Consider the following 23370-nt stretch of genomic DNA (forward strand, 5'->3'; position numbering starts at 1 on the left):
CTCCCAGAGCCTTCCCCGCGGGCCTAGGAGGTTATTTAGGTTATTCTGCCCCACTAGCCCCAGGCAGGAGGCCGGTTTGCTTGTCCTGCACCCACAGGGGCGCCCGCCAGCATGCGAGACTGGGGACAGCGCGTAGTAGGACTGCGGGATCCGGGTCTGGGTTTCCATGAGAGCAGAGCGATCCCTTCCCCAGGTCCCCACCGTCTTGGCTGCGCCGAAAACTAGCCCGAATGCTCCGGCCCGCGGGGAGTTGCTGGAGTGGCCTGAGGGGGTCCGGGTCAGGGGCAGAGAAGGCTGCTGGTGGCGGTGGAATCGGGGTGCTGGAGTGGAGACGCAGAGACCACGGGTTCCGCTGCCGACGCTTAGGGTCCTGGCGGGTCTTGGAGGGGTCCATAGGCCAAGACTGTGGCGTGGGATGGGGACATTCCGAGGAACCGCTGCACACAGGGGCGCCCTGGAGCATGGGCAGAGTGGGGAGCTCAAGGTCATTGTGCTCCGTACACATCTCCAGGGACCGGGACCCCAAGGTGCGGAGTCCCCGGGACGGATTAGAGGGGCTGTGGTATGTCCCCTGTCAGCAGAGGTTTCACGGAGTTCAGCTCAGCGGCGCCGCCCCCTCCCTTTGCTTCTGAGCCAGGGCACCCGGCAGGGGCCCGCGAGGCAGGGGCTGCGGACCCGCAGCAAGAGGGGCCCTCGCCCCCTCCCACCCCTGGCCTCTGGACCGCATGTCGGGGTGTCTGGCTCGGCGCCCAGGCAGAGGGGGCGCTGTCGATGCGGACGGGCGGGGCCAGAGCGCGGGGGCGCGCGGCGCGGAGCGAGCGCAGGGGCCGCGGGCGCGGGCAGCAGAGGCTTGAGGGCCTGGCGGGCGGCACTGCGCCGTGCGGGGCGCGGCGGCGGCGGCGGCGGGCGCGCGGCCAGTGAGCGCGCGGGTGGGGAGGCGCGGCGGCGACGGCGGGAGGAGCTCGGAGCAGCTCCCCGCGCTCCGCTCCTCCATGGCGATGCCTGGGCCGCCCGAGCCGCCCCGCGGCGCGCCCCGCAAGGCGCCCAGCCTGCTGGAGATGGGGGCACTCTGCCTGGACTCCGAGATCATCCTGGGCTTCACCAGCCACCTTCTGCGGCGGCGAGCCAAGGTGAGGATCGGATGGGGGCATAGACGCTGTCCCGCGACTTTGTGGCGTGGCTCCCGCGGCTCAGGGTGCGGCGCTGGGAAGGAGGCAGCACGTCCTGAGCACGTCCCGCAGCCCGTGCCCGAGACTGGCTGACGCACTTTCCCCGTTAGTGCGGTCCCATCTCTCTCCCCTTAAAGGCTGCGTCCTGAGCCGGAGGCAGTCAGCCAGGGCGGAGAGCTTAACACAGGGACTCTGGGTGCCACTGCACGCCTAGCTGGGATGGACGAGGCAGGGGGTCGGGGTCTCGTGGCTAAGCCGGAGTCCCTGAGGTGACTCCAGGAACCGCGTGTACTTCCAGGATCTGCAGAGCTGTGTCTCGGCCCCCTCCGGGAATCTGGTGTAGGGTGTGAGCGTGCGCTTCCTGAGGTGCCGCCGTGGTACGGGCGACCGAAGTTGCGGGTGTGGCCGGCCGCGGGTGTAGGACCGAGGCTCTGCGTCAGTGTTTCTGGGGGGGCGCATGTGGGTAGTGTGTGTGTGTGTGTGTGTGTGTGTGTGTCTGAGCAGTTGAGGGGCGGGGGCGGAGCTGCCTGCAGGCAATGTGGGAGGCGTGGTGGTGGTAGTGTCCCGGGGTACCCACATCCGGATGGAGGCTGATGCCCGTTTTCCTTCGGGAGGCTGCGATGAGACAGGAGATGGGAAGAGCTTCCGGCCCCCGGGTCGGGTGAAAAGGGCCTGGAGGCTGTGGGACCCGAGTGAGAGTGGCGAGCCCCTGTCCACTTTTTCACCCACACCCCCGCCACACTGCATGTCATAAACGGCTCGGCAAGCCAGGAGGGGATGATCCATCCCTATTTTGGGAGGAGTGCGTGGGCGCGGAGGACTTTCCAAGTAAAGGCGTAGTGGGCAAAACGTAATGAAGGTAGTAGCTTCGAGGGGCCCAGGAGAGGCGGGGAGTGGCTCGAATCTGTGTGGCGTTCTCACTGTGTGCGCCGGGAGCCGCAGGCCGGGCTCTTTGCCTGGACCACAGCGCGCCAGCCGGCCCTGCTCTGCTTCGGCTTCTTGTAGTCTGCGGGGCGCACCTCTTCGCCCCGGACTCGTGGCGCGGGTCTCTTTCCAGGCTTGCGGCAGCGGGTCCGCGGTGGCCAGCAGGGGGCGCTCGCATCACGGAAAGCCATGCGGCGGAGCCCGCCGACTGACTCCGTGTTTAGGGCTGACCCGGAGCCGGGACCTGGAGTCGCCTGCCGCCTCGGATAGCGGCGACTCTTAGGGCTGGGCTGGAGCGGGAGCAACTGGTCGCCGGAGAGGGGGGGCGACCTCCCAGCCGGAGACAAACAGGCAATTAATTCCGGAGCTAAGTTCCCATCTGCCAGGCCGGCTGACAACAGGTCCCGCACATACCCCTAGGGCCAGCCGCGCCACCTCCTTCTGCTTCCCCGGCGCACAGCGCGCACACCCACCTTCGTGCACACGCTCGCCTGCAAAGACACGCATGCCTCTCGCAATCACGCCTATACACAGATACGCTGCCACGGGTACTGCACGTTCCGAAGCGGCGTCATGCATCCACGCGCGACAGTTAGAGCCAAAAGGTTGCCAGCGACACGCGGAGTGCACTGGGTTTGCAGGAAAAAGCGATTGGGAGTCGGGGGGCCGGGGTTCAGACTCTTCCTTGTCCCACCTCGTTGTGTGATGTCGGACAAGATCTTCCCCTCCGCGGCCTCAGTTTTCTCACCTGTAAAGTGAGGAGTGGGTTGGTGCCTCGCAGAAGACTAGCAGATCTCAGTGTTAGGGCAGACAAGCGGGCAGACGCATGCGCGCGCGCGCGTACACTGCTCTTTCACCGCGGCCCCCAGCGCCTCTTCCTCCTGCTGGGACTTGCCTAACAAGGTGGGGTCCTTGGAATGGGAGGGGCCGCGCAGCGGGACAGGATCCCTTCCCCCACGCACTGCGGAGTAGAGGGCTTGGGCGGGGCGGGACAGTCCTCCCTGCGCCCCGCCCCCACCGGCCCCGCCCCCGCCTTCCGAACGAGCTCGTCGCCGCTACGGCGCGCACTCAACCACTCGCCAGCCCGCGCCGCCAACTTCGGAGCGACCAGCGGCTATGGGGGCACCCCCGGGCCGGATCACATAGTGGCGGCGCCCCCGGACAGCCCGCGCGGCTCCGAAGCTCCCGCCCGGCTTTTCCTGCGTCCCGGCCATGGGCGGCCGCGGCGTCCCCTTGTACGCAGCGCAACCCGCGGTACGCGTGGCCGGGCCACGAGAGGGGAGCGGGTAGCTGGGGGGCGGCGGGCGCCGCCGGACCGAGCCCTAGACGCCGACGATAGTTGCGTGGTGCGCGGCGCCCCCTAGGGGCCGGGCCTGGAGCGGCGCGCCGGGGACGCCGGGCCTCCTGACCCTATCCGAACCTCGCGGAATGGCCGGAGAGGGTGGGCGGCAGGTTCGCGCCCAGCGCTCCTAACTTTGTCGAGTGTGTCACTCTAGGGCCAGGACGCGCTGAGGTCTGGAGTCACCGGTGCTGGATCCGGGGGTGGTGCTGAGTATAGGACTCACTCTCCCCTTCCGTATCTATTCCCCGCAGGTGACCGAGGGCGGCCCGGTGCGCGAGCCTGTGCAGCTGCTGGAGGTGTCCCCCCGCAAGAGGCTGCCCGCCGGGCCCGAACATGACCCATGTGGCAGCCGCCCTGCTCCCGAGGGCGCCGGGGCCGGCGCAGAGCAGGGCCACTCGGCCGGCGGAGGCAGCTGGTGCCGCCACTGCCACACGAAGCTCGCCGAGCTCAAGCGACAGGCGTGGAAGCTGGTCAGCGGGCCCGGGACACCCCTCCGGGTAAATGACCCTTAAGCCTGCGCCTCTGGGCAGGGCCCATGCTGGAACTTGGGAGACCTTGGGGCCGGGAGTGTTTTTGGCCAGCTGTTGCTCCTCTCTGGGTTTCAGTTTCTCTGTAACAGTGTAAGTTGGAGCAGTTCATCCTAAAAGGGTCCTGTGGTAGGATTGGAGGGGGGTGGGCCGGCGTTTCTCCCCAGAGCTGCAGGTGCCCCAAAGTTGGAACCACAGTCTATGTTTGGGGCGGGGAGGGGAGAGAGGGCAATAGGTGGCAAGGACTCCACCCACGATGGGACAGGTCTTGCTCTGCCAGCAGCAAGAGGTTATTTGGTGCCTTGTTGCCCTTGGGACACCTGGGCCACCAGCCAGCTGCCTGGGAATTGCACACCTGGGGCAGGAAGGCTTGAAGGACCAGAGGGGCGTCTGGTGCTGTGAGGTGTGGCTGCCGGCTCCTTCCTAGCATGTGGATAAGAATTGTGTGTGGCACACAGCCTGGGGCTCTGCCACCTTAGGCAGTGGCCATCCTGAGTGGCTGGGCCCCTGGGTTCCTTAGGCTCCAGTCCCAGCTGCCAAGATGTTTGCCTGGGGAGGGGGCTTCCCGAATTCTCCAGCCAATGGGCTTGCCTGGGTCTTGGAAGGAGCTGGGGCCATTGTTCAAGGAACAATGCGCCCTGGAAGTTTGCAAAGCCTGGGGAGGTGGGGGTCTCCAGAGGAAGCCCTTCCCGACTGACCTTCAGTCTTTTTGAAAGCTTTCCTGGGAAGGCCACATAATCCCCATTGAATCTAAATATAGTTCTCCAAGGAGGCCGTGTGGTCTGGGCTGGAGGTGGGGTCCATGAAGGTGGGTTCCAGATGCTGAGCTCCTGGGGTCTCATGTGTTTCCTGTTTAGGGCAGGCAGGGGTGGTTTGAGCCTGGTTTGTCCCGAGCACGCTCTGTGGCAAAGGGAGGGGACTTGTGGCCTGTTCTGGGGTGGGGCTGGACACCCCCATCTGCTGCTCCAAGCAGAGTGCAGCCTTGCTAAGCTGTGCCCCAGATGGCCTGAATCTCATTGAAAAGATATCAGAGAACTTTCAGGGCCTCAGAAGGGTGTGGTTTGGGTCAGACTCCTAAGGGCCTGTCACAGCTACAGGGCCATCTTGCTACCCCATTACAGGAAACTGAGGCCAAAGAAAGGAGGGGCTTTAGTGACCGAGCTGGATTTTGCCTAGTGGCTCTCAGCGGCATGTGGCCAGCTGGTCACAGGTGGGTGGGGGATCCTGGTGGAGAGAGCTTCAGGTCACACCATTCACTGGTGGATTGGGGTCCCTCTGGGGGGGTCTCAGTGGTCTCTTCCTGCAGATGGCTCATTGGGGAAGCTCCCCGCCCCCCACCAGCCAGAGCGCTCACCTCCCACCTCCCCCAGCCTCCCCTTAGTTTGCCATTTGACAGCCGACAATGGGCACTGAAGGCTCACCCCTCCCCTCCTGTCCCTGGCACCCGTGGTTTGGTCACCCAGCAGACCCAGGGTCTCGCTTTGTTCCTGCTCTGCGGCCCCCTCCCCGGCCCCCTCCCCGCGGTGTTTCCTCCTGTGTCAGATGGGGGTAGGTAGCCTTCAGGGGCTGGTGTGGGAGTGCTGACCAACCTGTACACCACTGTGCACAAGGGAGGGGGCCCATGCTCCACTCTGTCCAGAGAGGATGGAAACAGGGTCCAGGGGGGCTTCAGGTTCTTGGGCTGAGCCACCCTGGCCACAGGACATGGAGGGTTGGGCCTACAACCTCGGGACCTTGGCGGGTGTCCCTGTCCCTTGCGACCCAGGCTCTCCCCAGCCTCCTGGCTGGCTTGCAGTCTGCAGCTTTGCCCAGCCTGCCCAGGAGTTTCTTTCAGGGCAGGCAGGGAGGTGGTGTCCTGGACGTCACACAGCTGCTTCTGCTTTTGGTTTGGGAAAGAGAGCTCTGTGGGGCAGCCGGGGGTGGGGCACTGTGTGGGGCCTCCTCAGAGTCTCTGCTCTGAGGACAAGGCCCTGGAAAACAGAGCCTGGTGTTCAGGGAGTTTTCCCCGGGGGTCCTTTCTTATTTTTCATTGTGAGATGAGTTTCCTGAGGATGGGACTTCACAGTTTACAAAGAACGTTGCCTGCATTTTCTCACTTAGTCTCTTGCTGGCGTCTAGAAAGACCCAGACCTGGGCTTGCTGGGCTCCCATTGCTTGGGGGCGGGGTGGGGGGTGGAGCTGGGCCCCTGCCAGCGGGCCAGGCCAGATGTTAGAGTTCCAGGCTTTGGGGGTCTATGCCGGGTCTCAGGTATAGAGGGAGCTGGAAAGGAATCGTTGATCCTTCAGCCAACCCCGGGGTCCCTGCCAGGGCTCGACCCCAGCTGTCTCCTTGCCCATCCTCCCACCAGCAGACGGGTCCCCACCTGTGCGACCTCAGGTGGGTCCGTTGAGAGCTTGGGCCTCGGTTTCCTCTTCTGTACCCAGGACCGTTTTTGTACCCGTTTCACAGGTACACTGGACAGTGTCTGTCACAGCATGGCTCATACACCTTAGCCATTGTCGCTTTTGCTGGGATGGGGCTTGAGGGTCACACCGTGCTGGGTCTTTGGTGCCTGGGGCCTCTTTTATCCCTTGCTGCTGTGGGCTCTCTTATCCCGGTGCCTGCCTTGGTTTCCCCATCTGGGCAGTGAGGGTCATGATGGTGCTCACCCAGGGACCCCATCCATGCAGAGTGGCTAGGGCTGTGCCCTGTCCCCTTTCTGAACCCTGAAGCCCCTGGAGGTGTGGGGGAGGGCATGTGCTTTACCCACCCAGGTTGTAACCTGGGGCACTATCCTTCCTGGACCAAGCAGGGCAGTGGGCCTGGGTGTGGAGGGTGCCCCCAGGCCAGGGCCTCTGGGCTGAGTGCCCCTTGCTGGGCCCCCACTGTGCCACCCTCTGCTCTCGCCAGGGTCCCCAGGCCTCCTCTGCAGGTGACCCTTTCAGGACCCTGCATGGTCTGGAGTCACGACCTCCACAGGCCCTGCCACAGACGCCTTCCTCCTCCCCAGCCCCCCAGCCTCCCTGGGTGATTCTGCCAGCTCCCTATGCCCTCTCAGGTGCCCTGCTTCTGACACCTCTCTGCTGGGGGCTCTTGGCGCCTCCCACAGGGGTGTCAGAGCCAGGCCTTCCTCTTGTGCCATGCCTGAGCACCCCAGCTTAGCACTGGCCACTGTCCTCCTGTCCCCCGGGCCGGAACCTGAGGCCCCTCCAGCCTTCCCTGACCTGTGCTGTCACCCCCCATGGTGCACTGGTCACCAGGTTCCTGCAGACCCCTTTCATTGTCCCCCTAGCCCAGCGCAGCCCAGCCGCCCAAACTCGCCAAGCCAGAGACCCAGCAAGAGGTGTCTGTGGCTTGTCTCTCGTCCCGCTGTCCTAGCCTGGCTCTGCTGGGCTGAGGCCCCCTGGCAGGTGCAGCCTCTGGGCACAGGGGCCCCTGCTGCCTCTAGGCTCCATTCTCTCACTTGATCCCAAGGTGGTTTGTCACCTTTTTTGCGGATCCCCAGTCCCCTGTCCCTCCCATGCTCATCTGGCAGAACCCTGCCTGGATCATCTGGTGCCCCATGTACTGGCACCTGTGCAGCTGGCCATGGCAGGGCGACTCGGGCCATGCTGACCTACGTCACTCTGAGTTCTCAGCACAGAGCTCTGGCGGCCCCTGCATGTGCACCAGCCTCCCTCCCATCACACCCCTGCCAGCCCCTGGCCCTGCCCTTCCTCAGACCTTTCCATACCCCTTGGCCATGGTGGACTCTGTGTCCAGTGTGCCACCCCAGGTCGGGGGCACTGCCAGGGCAGGTGCGGGGATCAGATCACCCAGCAACATTGGTTGAATGACCCAGTGAGCAGGCCTTTCCTCCCACACCACTGTGTTCACTTCAGGACTGCTTGGCTGGCTCCCAGCTCTCCCGGATCCCCACTGAGATGACAGCCCCCACGGTGGGTGGTCCCTGCCTCCAGGTGGCAGTAGGGTGGGATCCTGCTGGGGACGTGGTCCAGCTGCCACCCAGATGCATCCTGGCAGAGATGATGGTTGGACAATCATGCCACGCGACATTCGTGGTGTCAGTACCGGTGCTGGATTGATTCGTGCCCCCTGGGGTGGTGATCAGCTCTCATTTAGTTCTTGGAAATCCCTCCCGCGCCCAGGCAGGGGTCTTGTGGTCCCTGCCCCCTGGGAGTCCAGAATCCCTGCTGGTGGCCCTGCCCACCCATGTGGCTCAAACATGCCTTCACATTTTCCACCAAGCTGGACTGCAGGGAGTCGTGGGCTCCTGCCTGGTGCACAGCTCGGGGTGCCACGACCAGGCTGCTAGGACTGGAGGCCTGGAGACCCTCCTGCCTCTCTCTGGTTCCTGGCTTGGGGATGGCGGTCCTGCCAGCTCTCCATCCACCGTCACTTCCTGGTCCCCTGCGTGGTGGGAGCGTGCTGTCTCCACAGCCGCCAGCTTGATTGTGTTGGTGTGTCAGGGTGGGGTCCTGGGGTGGCAGGGGCTGAGCGGGCAGGTGTTGGTTGTTCGCGGCTTGGGGTCGGAGGCCCCAGCCCCCATTCGCCATGCTGTTTGGAGTCTGGCCTGGGCTCCACCTGCTTCTGGGACCACCCCAATGCCAGGGCCATGGTGTCTGCCTTGAGGCTCCACAGGGCTTGGCACCTGGCCGTCAGCTGTGTCTCCCTCTGAGCCGGGTGTTGGTTGGCTCCGAAGGCAGCCAGGGGAGGTGTGAGAGGGGCGGGCGCTCCCTGGGGCTGGCTGCCAGGCAGTCTCCCAGCTGGTAGGGGACCAGGTGACTCAGCTGGGAAGGGATCAGTTAGTTGGGGGCTCCACAGGCCTGAGCTTAGCAAGGGCAGGAGGGGGCCCATCAGGCCTAGCTGGCACCTTCCCACCCTGGGCTGGCTCCCTCCTCTCGGGGTGGCTGGTGGTCTAGTCGGTATCCCCTGCTCTCCCTGGGGACTTCTGTTGGTCCAGTGCTGAAGTGGCAGGAAGTTCCTTGTGCCCACTTACGTCCCTGCTGGCCCGAGGTTTCAGGGAGTGAGGGCCAGCAGGGAGGGGCCGGGGGTGGGGGGCGGTGCTGCACTGTGGACCTGGTCAGGGAGCTTCGTGTCTGGCCTGAGGAGTTCGGCTGCGATCAGGTGGGGCTCTGACCGGTCTTGCTGCCCCTCTGCTGAGGGAGGGTCAGGGAAAGAGGGAGGCTTCAGCTCACCCCCCACAGCCCCACCTTGGCCTGCTCAGAGCCTCGCTGGGGGCTTGTGACAGTTTGGCGTGGGTTAAGGGAGTGGGCCTGGGGCCTTCTCAAGGCTCCCTCGAGTGTCCTGAAAGGCTCTCATGTTTGAGAACCAGAAGAGCTGGGTCTTTTGTGAAATAGCAGGAAAGTCTAGTTTCCATTTCCCTTTGCCTGCCAGGAAGCTCGTGGCTCTTCACCTCCTACCCACCACATGGGCCCTTTTTGGCCCTTTTTGTTGTGTCTCCTGGGAACTATCACTCCTGTTGGTTCTGACGTGACTATTTCTAGTTGTGTGGCTTGGCCTTTAATTTATGCTGCGTGTTTCTAGAAACCACCACATAGTTTTTGTGCAAGGTGTGGGTACGAGCAAATAAACAGAATGAAAATGGATTCGGTGTCCCCTGGGTGTGTCCGGCCTCCGCTGCTCATGTGCTCTGTGGGAACAGGGAACCTGTGCAGTGGAGGGGAGTGGGGGTTGAGGCCAGCTGTCCCCTGTCCGGTCCCTGGTGGCAGCCAGGTTGGGTGGCTGGGCCTCTGGGAGCCACTCCCTCCTCGTCTGCCCCTGAGCTCTGAGCTCTGGGTTCTCCCTTCCCCTAGGTGACCATAGTGGCCGAGGAGACTCCTGGGAGACGGGAGCCTGGGACATGCACAGCACTGCCTGGGGCAGGACGCTGGCTGCCACCCACTGTGGGACAGTCACTCCTTTGCGGGGCCTCAGCTCCCCATCTGTGAACAGGGTCCTTGGGCTGAGTCATTCTTCCTGCTCCCCCTGGGTTAAGGGCACTTGTACTTCTGGTGTTATGTTTTGTGGCTGGGGGCCCCCCCGGGGCTGGGCTTCCTGCGGGTTGTCTGCAGGGTTCCTGGTGCCCCCTGGCCATCTGGTCTGCTTCCGTCCCCCTGGCAGCATCCCAGGCTTTGGCTGTGGGGCCAGGTGGGTGGGCTCAGCCGGGCGCCCCGGCTTACCTGACGGGTTTATGGTCCTGCACGGCCCAGCACCAGGCTGCTCCACGCTGCCATGTCTGGTCTCCGATGGATGTTATTACTCGGCCGTGTGCGTTCACTTCTGACCCTGTGTGATGGATACTGGCCCACATGGCGGCCTGCGGTGGAGCGTGTGAGGTGCCGGGCCAGCCACAGCCCTGCTCCGGGGCCTGGCTGCAGGGTCGGCCCCTCCCTGAAGGTCCTCCCCCTCACAGCCTAGGTGCACGGCCCAGCTCTGCCTCCTGGATCCCCCACCAGCCCCACAAACTTGGCATGTCCAAACCCTGAGGGACTGTTGCGAAGCCATCTTGGCTTGGCTCGCTCAGCGGCTCAGACACAGACCCTCCTGGTCTTGTCCCTGGGCCCCATCCCTTTCTGTGCACTTTGAGCCCCAGGTCTCCTACCCAAGTCGTGTGGCCTGAGCCAAGTGTCTTAGCCTCTCTGAGCCTCAGCCTGTAAAGGGAGCGTGCTCATAGTAGCCAATAAGGTGGTTCCCAGTGGGGTGGGTTTCGAGGCGGTCACCCTGGCACAGAGGGGACTTATCCAGCCAGCACAGGAGGCGGTGGCAGCCTGGGGGTGCCTGATGGTGGTGTTTCTGGGTGTTGGATCTCAAGATGGTGCCTAGGGCCCATCCTGCCTGGCGTCTCTTCTCTGCTGGGTGACTGGTGAGGATGCCTGCAGGGTACTGTGCCCCCCGTCCCCCCCTTGCTGCAGCCCATGCTCAGGTGAGAAGACTGAGGACCCTGGGTCTGAAGCTCGTACCCACAGAGCTGGATGGAAAGTGTCTGGGTGAGCCCAGGCCCCCAAAGTGTGCTGCGCGCCGCCTCTGAGCAGCGGCTATCCCGAGGAAGCTGGCCTCCCCGCCACCCCCACCAGCTGAGGTGGTCCTGGCAGTCTGGCCTTTACCCCTGGGGCCCATAGCCCTTGGTGGCATCCGGCAGAGGACAGTGGAGGCCATTGAGGGGAGGAGGTCTCAATGAGCTAGTCTGTGCCCTGCTGCCCAGCTGGCTGGCGCCTGGCACAGGGCCTTGGGGATGGGTGTCAGTCAGTGCTGGGGGGGGCCAGGCTGTGTCCCCCCACTCCCCCCAGCCCTCCCCCTGGCAGAGGAGGGAGGTCTGGTCAGCTCAGGGGCCTTTGGAACTGCATAGTGATGGGGCCGGAACGGTCTCCAGGGTCCTGGCTGGCAGCGAGAGAGGGTCCGGCTCGGGGTCTTCAGGTCTTCCTGTGGACCCAGTGGACGAGGGTGGTCAGGGCCTCGGGCTGGGATTGAGGCCCTTGGTGAATCTCCCGGTGGGTGGGAGGGGCCCCAGGCTACCAAGGGGAGGGAGAGGAGGCCTGCCACAGCCCAGCAGTTTCCAGGCTGGAAATCTGAGCCCCCAGCCCCTGCCCCCCTGCAGTCCCACCAGGCTGCACACGACATCGGAATGTCCTCGACAGCAGAGCTCCAGAGGCCTCTCCTGGCTCAGCAGCCAGGGGTCCCTTCCTGGACCTGTTGTCAACTCCGGAAATGGTGGCTGCCTGGGGTCACTGCCTGCATGCTTTGTTTGTGGAGGGAAGAGGGACGAGGCAGATGTGGTCTGTGGCCCGTGAGGACCCCACGCTAGGCTCCCCGCTCGTTCATGCCGACAGTGGCGGCCAGGGAGAACCCCTGGGGTTTGGGCACTCCCCAGGCTGGGCCTCTGGTCCAGCAACCCTGCCAGGGGGTGCTGGGGCCCCATTGTTAAAGATGGGGTGATGGGCTTGGAGAAGGTCGTCTCACAGCCCTGAGGTCTGGAGCTTCTCTGAACTGGGAGCAGACCTCTCCCATCCCCCTTCCATGGCGGCTTCAGCTGGGACATCTGGTCAGCTCCTGTCGGTGCCCAGTGCCCAGGTGGGCCTGGCTGGGCCTGGGCTGGGAGGAGCCACTGTGGCAGAGCTGACGGGGCAGCTCATCCCTGGTAAAGTCCCTCAGGGTCCCCGTGCAGGAGAAAATGGAAGGATTACTAAAGCCACATGGAGACCCCAGAAACAAGATGAAGCTGGAAAGTCGTCGTTTTCGGGGGGAGGCTCCCTAAAACCCATGCGGCATGCTGGGTTGGTGGTGTGCAATGCTAAATTGAATCAGATTAAGAAAAATATTGTCCAAATGTAAGTATGATGGCTGTTTAATTAGACCATAAAGAGAGAATGGAAAGTCATGTTTTGCAGCGAGGTAATTACTGTCTTTCAAGGTGCTGGGCCCCAGAGTGGAGGGGTGGGTGGTGGGCGTCATGCGGGCCGGGCTTTCAGGGCCTGACGCTCCTGAAATAGGACTGTGACCCCTTGGGGGCTGGGGCCTGTGGACCCCCAGAGCTGCCAGGAGCAGCCCCATGGCTAGGAGAGGGGACCCCGCTCAGGGAAGGGTGGGCATCCCGGCCTCCGAGGTGCTGAGGTCTGACATTGTTGGTCTATATACAGTGGAGGCCCAGAGAGGGCCACCCCGGGTTCCGGTGGTGTCATCCTGGGAGGGGCCAGTGCCAGCCCCCCAAGGAGCATCCCCTTCCCAGAGCCTGAACACTGGGCCAGGGTGCTGCGGGCACTGGGCCTACCCTGCCTAAAGCCCGCAGACTGAGAGGTCCCGGGTCCCCCGGCGTGGGGTGTGTGGTTTGAGGGCCCCACACTGCTCAGCAGTCCCTGCACCGGCAGGCCCAGTGCTGCCCGGCCCGTCTGGGAGGCTCAGGGCCAGGTGGGCTCCCAGCCCCAGGCAGCTCTGGCCTCCGCCCTGCGGCCTGTGGTACCTCTGCAGCCATGGTTGTGACGGTCCCCCAGTGCTGGGTGGGCTTTTTTCGTGGGGCGGCACCCCAATGTGGCTGGGCCAGACCTATTGGGGGCTTGTGAAGCAGGACCAGCACCCAGGTGCAGGCTGTTAGGGAGCAGGGCTGGGCTGGAATAGGGCTGGGGGGCTGTGAGCACATAGCCGCTGCTGTGGGCTTGCTGAGCAGGGGACCAGGCAGCCCTCTTTGTCTCTGTCACAGGGTGCTTGAGCTGGTGCCCCCCACCCCAGAGCAGACCCGTGTTCCCACCTGGGGCTTTGATGCTTAGTGCCCCAGGCCTGGGCAGCTGGGGCCGCCCTGACAGCTGCTGTCTGAATTCCTGATGACACAGCTGTGGGGAGGGGGCTTGGTGTGAGCTGCCTGGCTTCCTGTTGCCTTTCACCCCCAGCCTCTGCCTGCCTGGCTGTGGTGGGGTGTTCGGGGTCTGGTGCCCCCCTCCTGCTTCCAGCTTTCCTTCCTGCCTCCTGTGTACGGGTGTGGAGGGGGCTCCAGGGGAGTCCCCCAGAGGCCTGAGGTCCCTAAGACAGGCAGAGGCCCTGGAACAATGGGCTGCTGGAGCCTGGGGGTGGGGCGGGGGCCGGGCTGGGTCTGGGCCACCTTTCAAGTCGGGTTAATGGCTCCAGCAGCCAGCACTTCCTTCCCCTCACCCCAGGCCACCATTAGGGCCTCCTGCTGAGTGGAAAAACCAGAGTCATCAGAGCTGGGACCTGGAAAGCAGGCGGGAGTGACAAGCCTGTGGGGGACAGGGCATCTGGACTCCATCTGTGGTCTGTGTGCCACCCCACGTGGGGCTTCCCACAGCTTTTGCGTGGGTCTCCCCCCCCCTCTGCAGGACTCCCATGTCCACCTCAGTGGGGTGCAGGAGGGAGAGGGGAGCCGGCTAATCGGGCCAGGCATGCCGGCCACTTCAGAGGCTCTGGGGCCCTCCAGCCCCGGCAGCTAGGGACCTGGCCCATCCGTCCTGGTCTCCTGGGGGTGTGTGTGAGGGAAACCACTGTGTGGTCACACTCGGGGAGCACAGGGTGGCACTGGGGACCTAGGAGCAGAGTGATTGCCTGCTTATCTGGACTGGCATTGTGTCCCCTCATAGCAAGGCCATCCTGCTACCACCGTCACCCACTTGAGCCCTCCCAGGCTTCTGGGGACACAGGTTGGGCTGGCCACAGATCAGGCTCAGGTGAGGTGAATGAGATACCCTGTTGCGTGGTGGCCTCAGCCTCCTGATTTGAAAAACGAGTGTGTTCGGGGAGGCCGTAGTCCCTTTTGTGGTCAACAGGGCAGCTGGACCAGAGCCAGGTCATCTGGGGGTGTGTGGCCGGCCAGCCAGTGAGCACATGTCTGTGGCTGAGGTCAGGGGAGGAGGCCCCGGCTCCTCAGAGCTGCAGCAGGTCCAGGCTGGGGGAGAGTGGAGGGAGGAGGGCTGGCAAGTCGACCAGCTGGTTGGAGTGGACACACAGGCCGCATTTGGGGTTTTCTGTGTCGGGGGCACTGGGAGAGTCCTGGGTGGTCACGGCTGTAACTGGGCTGAAGCTCCATCAAAGGGCTGCCCTGGCCCGGCTCCATGGTTGGAGCTCACCCTCAAGGGAGGGGCAAGGATACTGAGGGGCTGGCCCTGGCTCAGACCTTGACCCCTATGGGGCTGCCCGGGGAGGTGCCACGGCAGAACCTGGTGTGCTGATAGAAGAACGGATGGGCCCTCCAGGGAGGTTCCTTCTGAGAATCGGCATCCCTCCTCCTCCTTCCAGAGGTGTCACCTCCTCCAGGAAGCCCTCCCTGACCTCCAGGCTAGGCGAGGGCCTCCTATGGGTTTCCATGACTCCTGTTCTTAGCTCTCTCTGAACACCAGGCTCACGGGTAGGGAGACCCATGTGTCCCCACAGTGTGGGGCAGGGAGCACTGGTCTGCAGGGGCAGCCACCAAACAGCATAGACTCTGGGGGCCGAGTCCAGGCCATTGATCCAGGGAGGCGGGCATTGAGCCTTGCCTCCTGCCTCCTTGCTGGCTGATGCTAGCAGGACATGGGATTGCTGGGCTCACCCATGTAGAGCGTTCCTTGCAGGGCCTGACTCCTGTTGGCACGTTGGCAGCAGGACCACATTTCGTTTTCCGATCCCGACAAGAGCTGGAGACTTCACAAAGGCAGTGATAGGGTCTCCAGCTCCCAGCCCCGCCTCGACCAGGGTTGAGCCTGGAAGGCCCTTGTGTCTCTAGAATAGATGTTTTCCACTCACGCCCTGGGTGCTAAGTGCACCCAGCTGAGCGCACCCAGCTGAGCCATGGAAGGACCTGGGCGGGGTAGGGGTTCTGGCCCTGCTTCTGCGGCCTCCTGGAGGCTCCTCAAGCCCGTGGCCTTGGCTGCTGTGGCCTGGTTCTCGGGGAGCATGCAGATGCCTTGTTGGCTGTGAGCAAGCCGGTCATGATGGCTGGAGGAGGTGGGCAATGTCAAGAGCACCTTGGACCTCAGTATTCAGCTCTGATAATTATTTTTCTGCTGGGTACGTGCCGATGAAACCGTTTGGGGTTTATTAATCAGTTACGGCTCATGCAGTGGCCGCAGCAGGAGCTGGCCTGGTGCCGTGGAGGGGGAGGAACACGTGGCAGGTTCTGGTCCTGTGCTCTGACCACCTCTGTCCCTTGTTCCCTCAGGACCCTTGCCTCTCGGCTCTGCTTCTCGACAAGCTCCCAGTGCCTGGGGCCCTGCCGGCATGCCATCCGGAGGCCGAGCGCCGCTGTGACGTCTGTGCCACCCACCTGAACCAGCTCACGCTGGAGGCCCTGCGGCTGCTACAGGCACCTGCCAGCTGCGAGGACCTTGACAACCCTCATGGAGGCCCTGGCGTTGCACCTCCCAGCCCCGGTGCCATGACCAGCTCAAGGGCTGTACCAGTGCCAGTGGGCCTGGCAGGGAGGCAGCCGGGCCGAGCAGGGCCAGACAGGAGGAAGGGACTGGCCTGGCTATCGGGGCCCAGTGTCCAGGTGTCGGTGGCACCTGCTGGCCTGGGCGGGGCACTGAGCACTGTCACTATCCAGGCCCAGCAGTGCCTAGAGGGCATGTGGAGTGTCTCGAGAGTCAACAGTTTCCTGCCACCATCGTGCCTGGTGAGTGCGCTGGGCGGGGTAGGCTGCTGGCCTCCTGGAACCTCTGGGAAGGGCTGTTGGTAGCTGTGTCACAGCTGCGTTCCCTCCTGGGGGTCCTTCCACACCTCACCTGCAGCGCAGCTCCCCCTAAAGCCAGGGGCTGTGGATGTTGGGGAAAGCCAAGGCCCCCACATAGTCTTAAGGCCCACGTCAAAACTGCCCACAGGTCACTGATGGGCAGCGTCCTCCCATGTCCCCTGGAGCACTGCTTCCACAGCACCAGCCCGCGTGCTCGGCGAGGGCTTGCCGTCGTGCTTCCTAGACCACACACGATGCTGTGGGCTGATGGAAGCGCCCCGTGGCTCCTGGGATGAGATCAGACCTTCATCCTCGGGCAGTGGGGGCAGGCGGAGCATCTCGTGAGGACGGGTCCCCAGTGGTCCCTCCCTCTCCGGTTCTCCTGCCATGCCAGGCCGCCCCAGGGTGTGGCCAGCTGACACAGACTTGCCCATGGAGTGTAGGGGGAGGCCTGCAGGAGCGGGCGGTCTGTGCCCACTTCCTCACGGGCCTGTTCTCAGGAGCCACCTCTTTTCACTTGACTGCAGAGTGCCTCCCGCCAAGGCTCCCCCTCCTCTGGCCCACCAGGTTGTCACCACAGCAGTGGGCATGGCCTCTGTGGAACCAGCCCTGGACACCAGTGGGTGCTGTGGGTGCCGGGGACCTGGCCGGGTGTCCTCCTGGAGGGCTCTGGGCAGGTGTCACCCCCATAGTCCGAGATGAAGCCGTCTCTGGAGGGTGGAGCTGGGGGCCCGGTCACTTTCCCATCTGCCACAGAACTTAGCTGGTGGGGGTCTCTCCAGCTCTCTTCTGTGTCTTCCAGTTTTCCATCTAGAAGAAGGGGTACCAGCATGGAGGGTCAGGAGAGGGTGGGTTGTTGGATCAGGGGTTTTCTGGGACACTGGAGATAGTTGGTTTGAGTTTGGGGCTGGGGGCTGTCTTGGGAGGGCCTTTCCCCAGAAGGCATCTGGCTGCTCTGCCCAAGCCCTGCACAACTCAGGGACTTTCTCCCGGGGTAGCATACCTTCAGCTGTACCCATCTGCTTGAGGACTGAGGGTTAGGGCCCAGCAGTGCAGAGGTTCACCAGAAACAAAGTAGGAAGGACACTCGAGCAGAGGAAATGGTCTCTGTGGAGGCCTGGAGGTGTGAAGCATGAGGCCTCCCTGGAGGTGTGAAGCATGGAGACCTCCCTGGAGGTGTGAAGCATGATGCCTCCCTGGGGGTATGAAGCTTGGAGGCCTCCTTGGAGGTGTGAAGTATGGGGCCTCCCTGAGGGTGTGAAGCATGGAGGCTTCCCTGGGGGTGTGTAGAATGGAGGCCTCCCTGAGGGTGTGAAGCATGGAGGCCTTCCTGGGGGTATGTAGAATGGAGGCCTCCCTGAGGGTGTGAAGCTTGGAGGCCTCCCTGAAGGTGTGAGGCATGGGGCCTCCCTGAGGGTGTGAAGCATGGAGGCTTCCCTGAGGGTGTGAAGCATGGAGGCTTCCCTGGAGGTGTGTAGAATGGAGGCCTCCCTGGGGGTGTGAAGCTTGGAGGCTTCCCTGGGGGTGTGAAGCATGAGGCCTCCCTGAGGGTGTGAAGCTTGGAGGTTTCCCTGGGGGTGTGAAGCATGAGGCCTCCCTGAGGGTGTGAAGCTTGGAGGCTTCCCTGGGGGTGTGAAGCATGAGGCCTCCCTGAGGGTGTGAAGCTTGGAGGCTTCCCTGGGGGTGTGAAGCATGATGCCTCCCTGGGGGTATGAAGCTTGGAGGCCTCCTTGGAGGTGTGAAGCATGGGGCCTCCCTGAGGGTGTGAAGCATGGAGGCTTCCCTGGGGGTGTGTAGAATGGAGGCCTCCCTGAGGGTGTGAAGCTTGGAGGCCTCCCTGAAGGTATGAAGCTTAGAGGCCTCCCTGGGGGTGTGAAGAATGGAGGCCTCCCTGAGGGTGTGAAGCTTGGAGGCCTCCCTGAAGGTGTGAAGCATGGGGCCTCCCTGAGGGTGTGAAGCAGGGAGGCTTCCCTGGGGGTGTGAAGCATGGGGCCTCCCTGAGGGTGTGAAGCAGAGAGGCTTCCCTGGGGGGGTGTAGAATGGAGGCCTCCCTGAGGGTGTGAAGCATGAGGCCTCCCTGAGGGTGTGAAGCTTGGAGGCTTCCCTGGGGGTGTGAAGCATGAGACCTTATCAGGAGATGGGGCAGGGCGGTGGATGAAGGGTTGTGGACCGGTCCAAGTAGGACAGAGGTGATGGTGCTGCACAGGTGTGTGGGTACATGGAAAAACTCCCCCTGGCACGTGTCACCCACCCACACAGAGCCCCAGGACAGAGAGATCAGTGAGTGGCTGTGAAAACTATTTTGCTTAGTATGTTTTTCAGTTACTACTGAGGCAGCTGCACAGGCTTGCCCAGTGAGTGTCTCTGAACTAGAGCAGCAGGCAGGCGTCTCTTGCAGCCTCTGTGCCCAGTGGGCCTCTCTGTGCCTGGACGGAGTCCCACACAACCTCAATGCGGGACAGACTTCTGCCCCACCCCCATCTCTGGGCTGGCTGTATCCTCTGGGGTCAGTGAGATGGGGCTGTACGTTGTCACTTCCAGTGTGGCCTTTGATGAGATCCTACCCTTGCTAGGTGCTGACCCCGTGAACCGTTGCTGGGCTGGGCCTTGTGAGGCCATCCTGGCCCTGGGGCCTCCCTGGCCCTTGGTGGCTTGGAGATGGGGTGCACAGAGGGCTCTCGGGAGGAACTTCTGGACCTGCACTTGGTGTGACGATGCACCCTGGCCAGGGCCTCGCTGCTTCCGACTCCTCCATTTATTATTCCTGGGGTGAGGCCAAGAAGAGGGAGGCCAGTCCCCGCCATGCATCCCCTGGTGCTTCCCAGCCTGAGCGCTGGGCTGTCTGGGAGGAATGTGCCAGGGGGCAGCACTGAGATGGGGAGCCTGGCAGCTTCCTGGAGGAGGTGGCATTGAGCTGGGCCTGGAAGGAATCGTCAGAGATGGTGGACCCAGTGTGAGGTGTGGAGATGGTGGAGGCCCCTGGGAATAGGCAGAGGTCTCCTAACCTGGGGAGATCTGTGTTGCAGGGGCCTCGAATGTCGGGCCGAAAGAGGGGTTGGCCTTCGCTCTGGAGGTACCCGGAGGCAGAGGCAGAGGAAGGGCGTGAGCTGGCAGTGGGAGCGACAGGGTTGGTATAGCCAGATGCCCGGGTGGGGTCACTGATCTCTGGCCAGGTGGCCCTGAGCACCCCATTAAACGTGGGCCTTTAAGGCTTCCTCTCTCTTTTATGGGCTCATTGATTGCATTCCAGTGGGCAGGAATGGATTTATAATGAGACAACAGTCCTGACGGTCGATAGGGAGACTATTAGAACCTTAAATAGAACTTTAGGACTCAGATGAGGTAATTTCCCCTGAACTAGGGCGTCGATCATTGGTGGTGGCCCTAGAATGTTGAAATACTGTGTGCTAGGCTCGACAATTAAACACTTTGGAGGGACGCGCTGTGACTCTCCCACAGGCCATCAGTGGCCCTTGGGTGCCTTGTTTCCAGGCAAACGTGGACCTGGGCTGGTGAGATGGCGGGGACTGCAGCCCACCTGTTCTAGGGCACGGAGAGGAGTGTGCAGGACGAGGCAGGGGCTGCTGTAGGAGGATGCTGGCCTTGGCCACAGGGCTGGCCTGTGGGGGTGGATGCAGGCGGCCCGAGGCTCTGAGGGCCTGGAACATTCTGGATGCTGTGGCTGAGAGACTGCCCTGGGGCTGGCTGGGGGGTCATGCTGTAGGCGTGGCCATCTGGAGAACTCTGTCTGGAAGCAGCTGCCCTCAGCCGGCCACAGCCGTAATCAAAACGGCAGCCCACTTCCTGTGCCCGGGAGCACAGAGCTCTGCCCTTTCCGGGTTATTCCACCTCCCGAGTGTTTGGTGGGGCTTCCTGGCTGTGGGGCCACCCAGCGGGACAGTCTGGCAGTTGCTTTCCCGTGTCAGGTGCCCATAGGAGCTGGCCTCTGGCCTGTTGCCCACCCCGGCAGCCCTGAGAATGCTGGGCAACAGCCGTGGGGCCACCCCAGACCCTCTGCCCCCGCCTGCTCCCCTGGGACATGGCTGTGAACCACCACGTGTCTTCCCCATGCTAACAGAGTGCCAGTTCAGATGCCCAAAACACAATCATTTGACAGCCAGATGCCAGGAGACCAGTGCTTTGGCCTCCTGACTGCACAGCAGGCTAGAAGAAGCCCAGACAGGGGCAGTCAGGGATGAGGCTGAGCGACACGGTGAAGGGTGCTGCCGCCTCAGGTTTAGGCCAGTAGGGCCTGTGCAGACCTTCCCGAGTCCTATGGACACAGGCCAGGCCCTACCCAGAGTCTCAGAGCTCACAGTCCAGGGAGGACCTGGAGCAGAGGGTCTCCAGCCAGCCTGGGACGGTGGAGCCCTGGCCTGGGTGGGGAGGGTGGAGGGCTTCCTGGAGGAGGTGTGGCATGCCAGTGGGATGTGCAGAGTGGGAGGTGAGGTCATTTCGGTGGAGGCTTGGAAGGAGCCAGGGTTTCCCTCTGTTCACAGAGGTTGGGTGGCACAGGCTTTGGCGTTGTTCCTGCTGTCCGCCATGCCAACCTGCTTGCCTCCCTACCTCCTTGTGAGCCCTGGTGGGGTCCCTGGAGGGTGCCCACCCGTCCTCAGGGACATGGCTGGGATGGTGGGGTATGGATGGAGCTTTGTTTGGGTTCTGGCCTCTCTCTCTAACCTGACCCATTGTTGGTGCCCCCCTCTGGGCCTGTTTACCCACCGTGGGGTGGAGGTTGGACAAGATGACGCTCCCATGTGAGGCTGCGGCAAAGCTAGTTCTGTGACATGGAGGTGGGACATTCCCAGCCTGGGGCCCCCAGGGTGACCCTGCAGAGCTTCAACGGGCAGCTGGGTCTGCCCCACTTGGGTGCTGGTGTGTGGCACATGCCCACTGAGCGATGGCAGCCGTGCCCCTTGCAGATGGACACTTTGTTTTCCAGACAGCCTGGCCATCCCTTCGCCCCCTGCCCCCATACTCTCCCCACCTCTTGGCACAAAATAGCCCCCCAGGGAGGTTATTTATCCTGTGGTGCTGGTGCATGCTGTCCTTCCGAAGCCAGACTCTGACCGAGGTAGAGCTCAGGCCTGAAGGGTCCCTAGGAAAATGGGATAGTTTGGTGTTTCCCGAACAGTGCTTCGTGGAACCCCAGTGCCCTGCTGTGGGCACCATCTGGAGCCCAGCCCAGTGGGGCTGCGGGCAAGAGCCCTCTGCTAGGCAGGCTCCTCTGGGACGGTGGGCTCACGCTGTCCTCTCCTCATGCTTTTCTTTCGTTGCTGCCCTGGCGCCTCCATCACATTTTCTGTTTGGCCGCCTGCCCGCCGCTCGCCCCATGTCCTCTGTCCCTGTGTTGTGCTCTTCCCGCCTGCTGCCCCCTCCCGCCCCCCTGGCTTCTTTTGGCATGCCCGGGTTCTGCTTCTGGCAGGAGTCGGCAGTGGCCGTCCCGGTGGTCGGAGCCGTGTCTCGGCAGCTCGTGGGACGGTGGAGCCGAGGCCTGTGCGGGACTCCCGAGACAGGTCAGTGTGGGGGCTCGGCCGCCGCAGGCACACGGGGCGGCCTGCACTGTCGCCGGCTGGAGGCTGGAGGCGAGGTGTGGGCATGAGCTGGTGGGGCGGCTGGGTCTGGGGCGGGGTGGAGGGCGGGTGCAGCCCTCTGCCCGCTGTCAGGATGTCTCATTGTACAGTGTGAGCCGGCCGACCTGGGGGCTGGTTGGAGCCAGTGTGGGGACCACAGCCCCAGGCTGCTCGCTGAGCGCACGGTGGGTCTCAGCAAGCCCTGGTGGTGACATCAATGTGACGTGACTTTAAAGTGAATTCTTTGCATCATTTTACTCAACAAAGGAGTTGAGAGCTTTCGTAGGGAGCACGTGTGTTAAGTGATAAAAATCGATTTCTTGTTCGAGGCGAGGAAAGTGAGATATCATGCACGTTTAAGACTGCGGCGGAACGGCAGACGGGCCGGCCCTGGAGCACTCAGCCCGTGCCTGGAGCTTTCGCAGCCCAGGAAAAGACGCAGCCTCCAGTTCTTATTGCCCAGGTCTAGGCCTGGCTGACCCTCAGGAACGTTCCCCATGGGCTGGTGCCCATTCTGCCACGGGGTCTGCCTCCCAGCCACCGGCTGGGTCTGTCTCAGGTCTGTGTCCCCACCAGGCTGTGCGCTCCTGGAGAATAGATTTATTGAACACCTACTATGTGCCAGACACAGGGATATGCAGGAAACTGGGCCCCTCCAGGGCCCTCCTAATGCCCAGTAGGCACAGGTGCTGAAAGCTGGTGGAGTGAGAGTCAGGTGCTGGGTAGCTGAGCGTGGTGGTGTGACTCTGAGAAGCACTAGACAGATTGGGGGTGGCAAGGAGCGGTCAGAGGGCTGGGTTGCGGGGCAGGGCTAGAGAGGGAAAGGACTGAGTTCTGAGGGATGCATGGGAGTCCCTGCCCTGTGGGCAGAGGCAAGGCAGGTGGCAGGGCCTGGCGTGCTGGCACAGTGCCCAGTGAGGGCACTTTCCTGCTACTGACCTTGCGGCCCTGGGGGAGCAGCCGGTGCCCGGGGGTGGTGGTGCTTGGCTTCAATCCAGCCTAAGGTTTGGGGCTCCCTGTGAACTTCTTGACCAACATGTTCTTTTCTGTGTCGCAAGAGGGGTTTAGAAGCCGGTGCCGACCATGGGCTGTGTGGGGGGAGACTCTGCCATGGTGAGGAGCAGTGCTTCCCTGAGATGGCAGGACCTCCTTCCAGAACATTCCTCCGGGGGCCCGTGTGGCTTTTTCTGCTGAAGTGCCTCCCTGGCCTCTGACTGTGTCATTTGGGAGGCCCCAAGTCTGTGGCACTTGGGAGACACTGGGCCCTCCAGAGCGTGGCTGCCACCTGGGCTCCTCAGCCACAGTCCCTGCTAGGTCTTCACAGAGGACGCCTCTGGCAGTGGTTGTGGACAGCACTGGGGCCAGGCCGTGGAGCCTGGGGGGCCTGGAAGGCTGTGTGCTGGGGCCCTTGGCGAAGGGGCTGGGCTGAGACAGGCCACGCCCCTGCCCTGCGGGCCCCCCCCCCATCCAGCCCCTTCAGGGCCGGACATGTGCACATAAACCTCACGCGCGCTGGCCAGGTCTCCAGTTTGCTGGCGCCGTCCCGGGAACACGTAATTACATTTGTGCTTCATTACGAGGCTGCCCTCCTCTCTGGGATTTATTTTAGCTAATTAGTGGGAAATGCCAGAGTAGTGTTTCAGACGATGGGAACATCATACATTATCACACGTGGGGCAGTTAGCACTGTGACAAGTATTTATTGTG

At 63.2% G+C, this 23370-nt stretch overlaps 1 protein-coding gene across 2 annotated transcripts in view; it reads left to right on the forward strand.

The window, feature by feature from the left end:
- The first annotated feature begins 936 nt into the window (after window positions 1-936).
- KIF26A (kinesin family member 26A) overlaps window positions 937-23370 on the forward strand; it is a 41664-nt gene continuing 19230 nt past the window's right edge. The window contains exons 1-3 of one of the 2 annotated variants that reach the window (XM_074326809.2): window positions 937-1130; window positions 3687-3932; window positions 15581-16033. In XM_074326809.2, coding sequence (XP_074182910.2) covers window positions 993-1130; window positions 3687-3932; window positions 15581-16033 — 837 coding nt within the window. In that variant the 5' untranslated portion in view covers window positions 937-992. Of the gene's footprint in view, window positions 1131-3077; window positions 3348-3686; window positions 3933-15580; window positions 16034-23370 lie in introns of those variants that run through there. The other variant, XM_019747307.3, reaches the window with a different exon arrangement.

The sequence above is a fragment of the Rhinolophus sinicus genome, chromosome 3, assembly GCF_057876585.1.
Source record: "Rhinolophus sinicus isolate RSI-liver-muscle chromosome 3, RSI-T2T, whole genome shotgun sequence".
NCBI classification, from domain to species: Eukaryota; Metazoa; Chordata; class Mammalia; order Chiroptera; family Rhinolophidae; genus Rhinolophus; species Rhinolophus sinicus.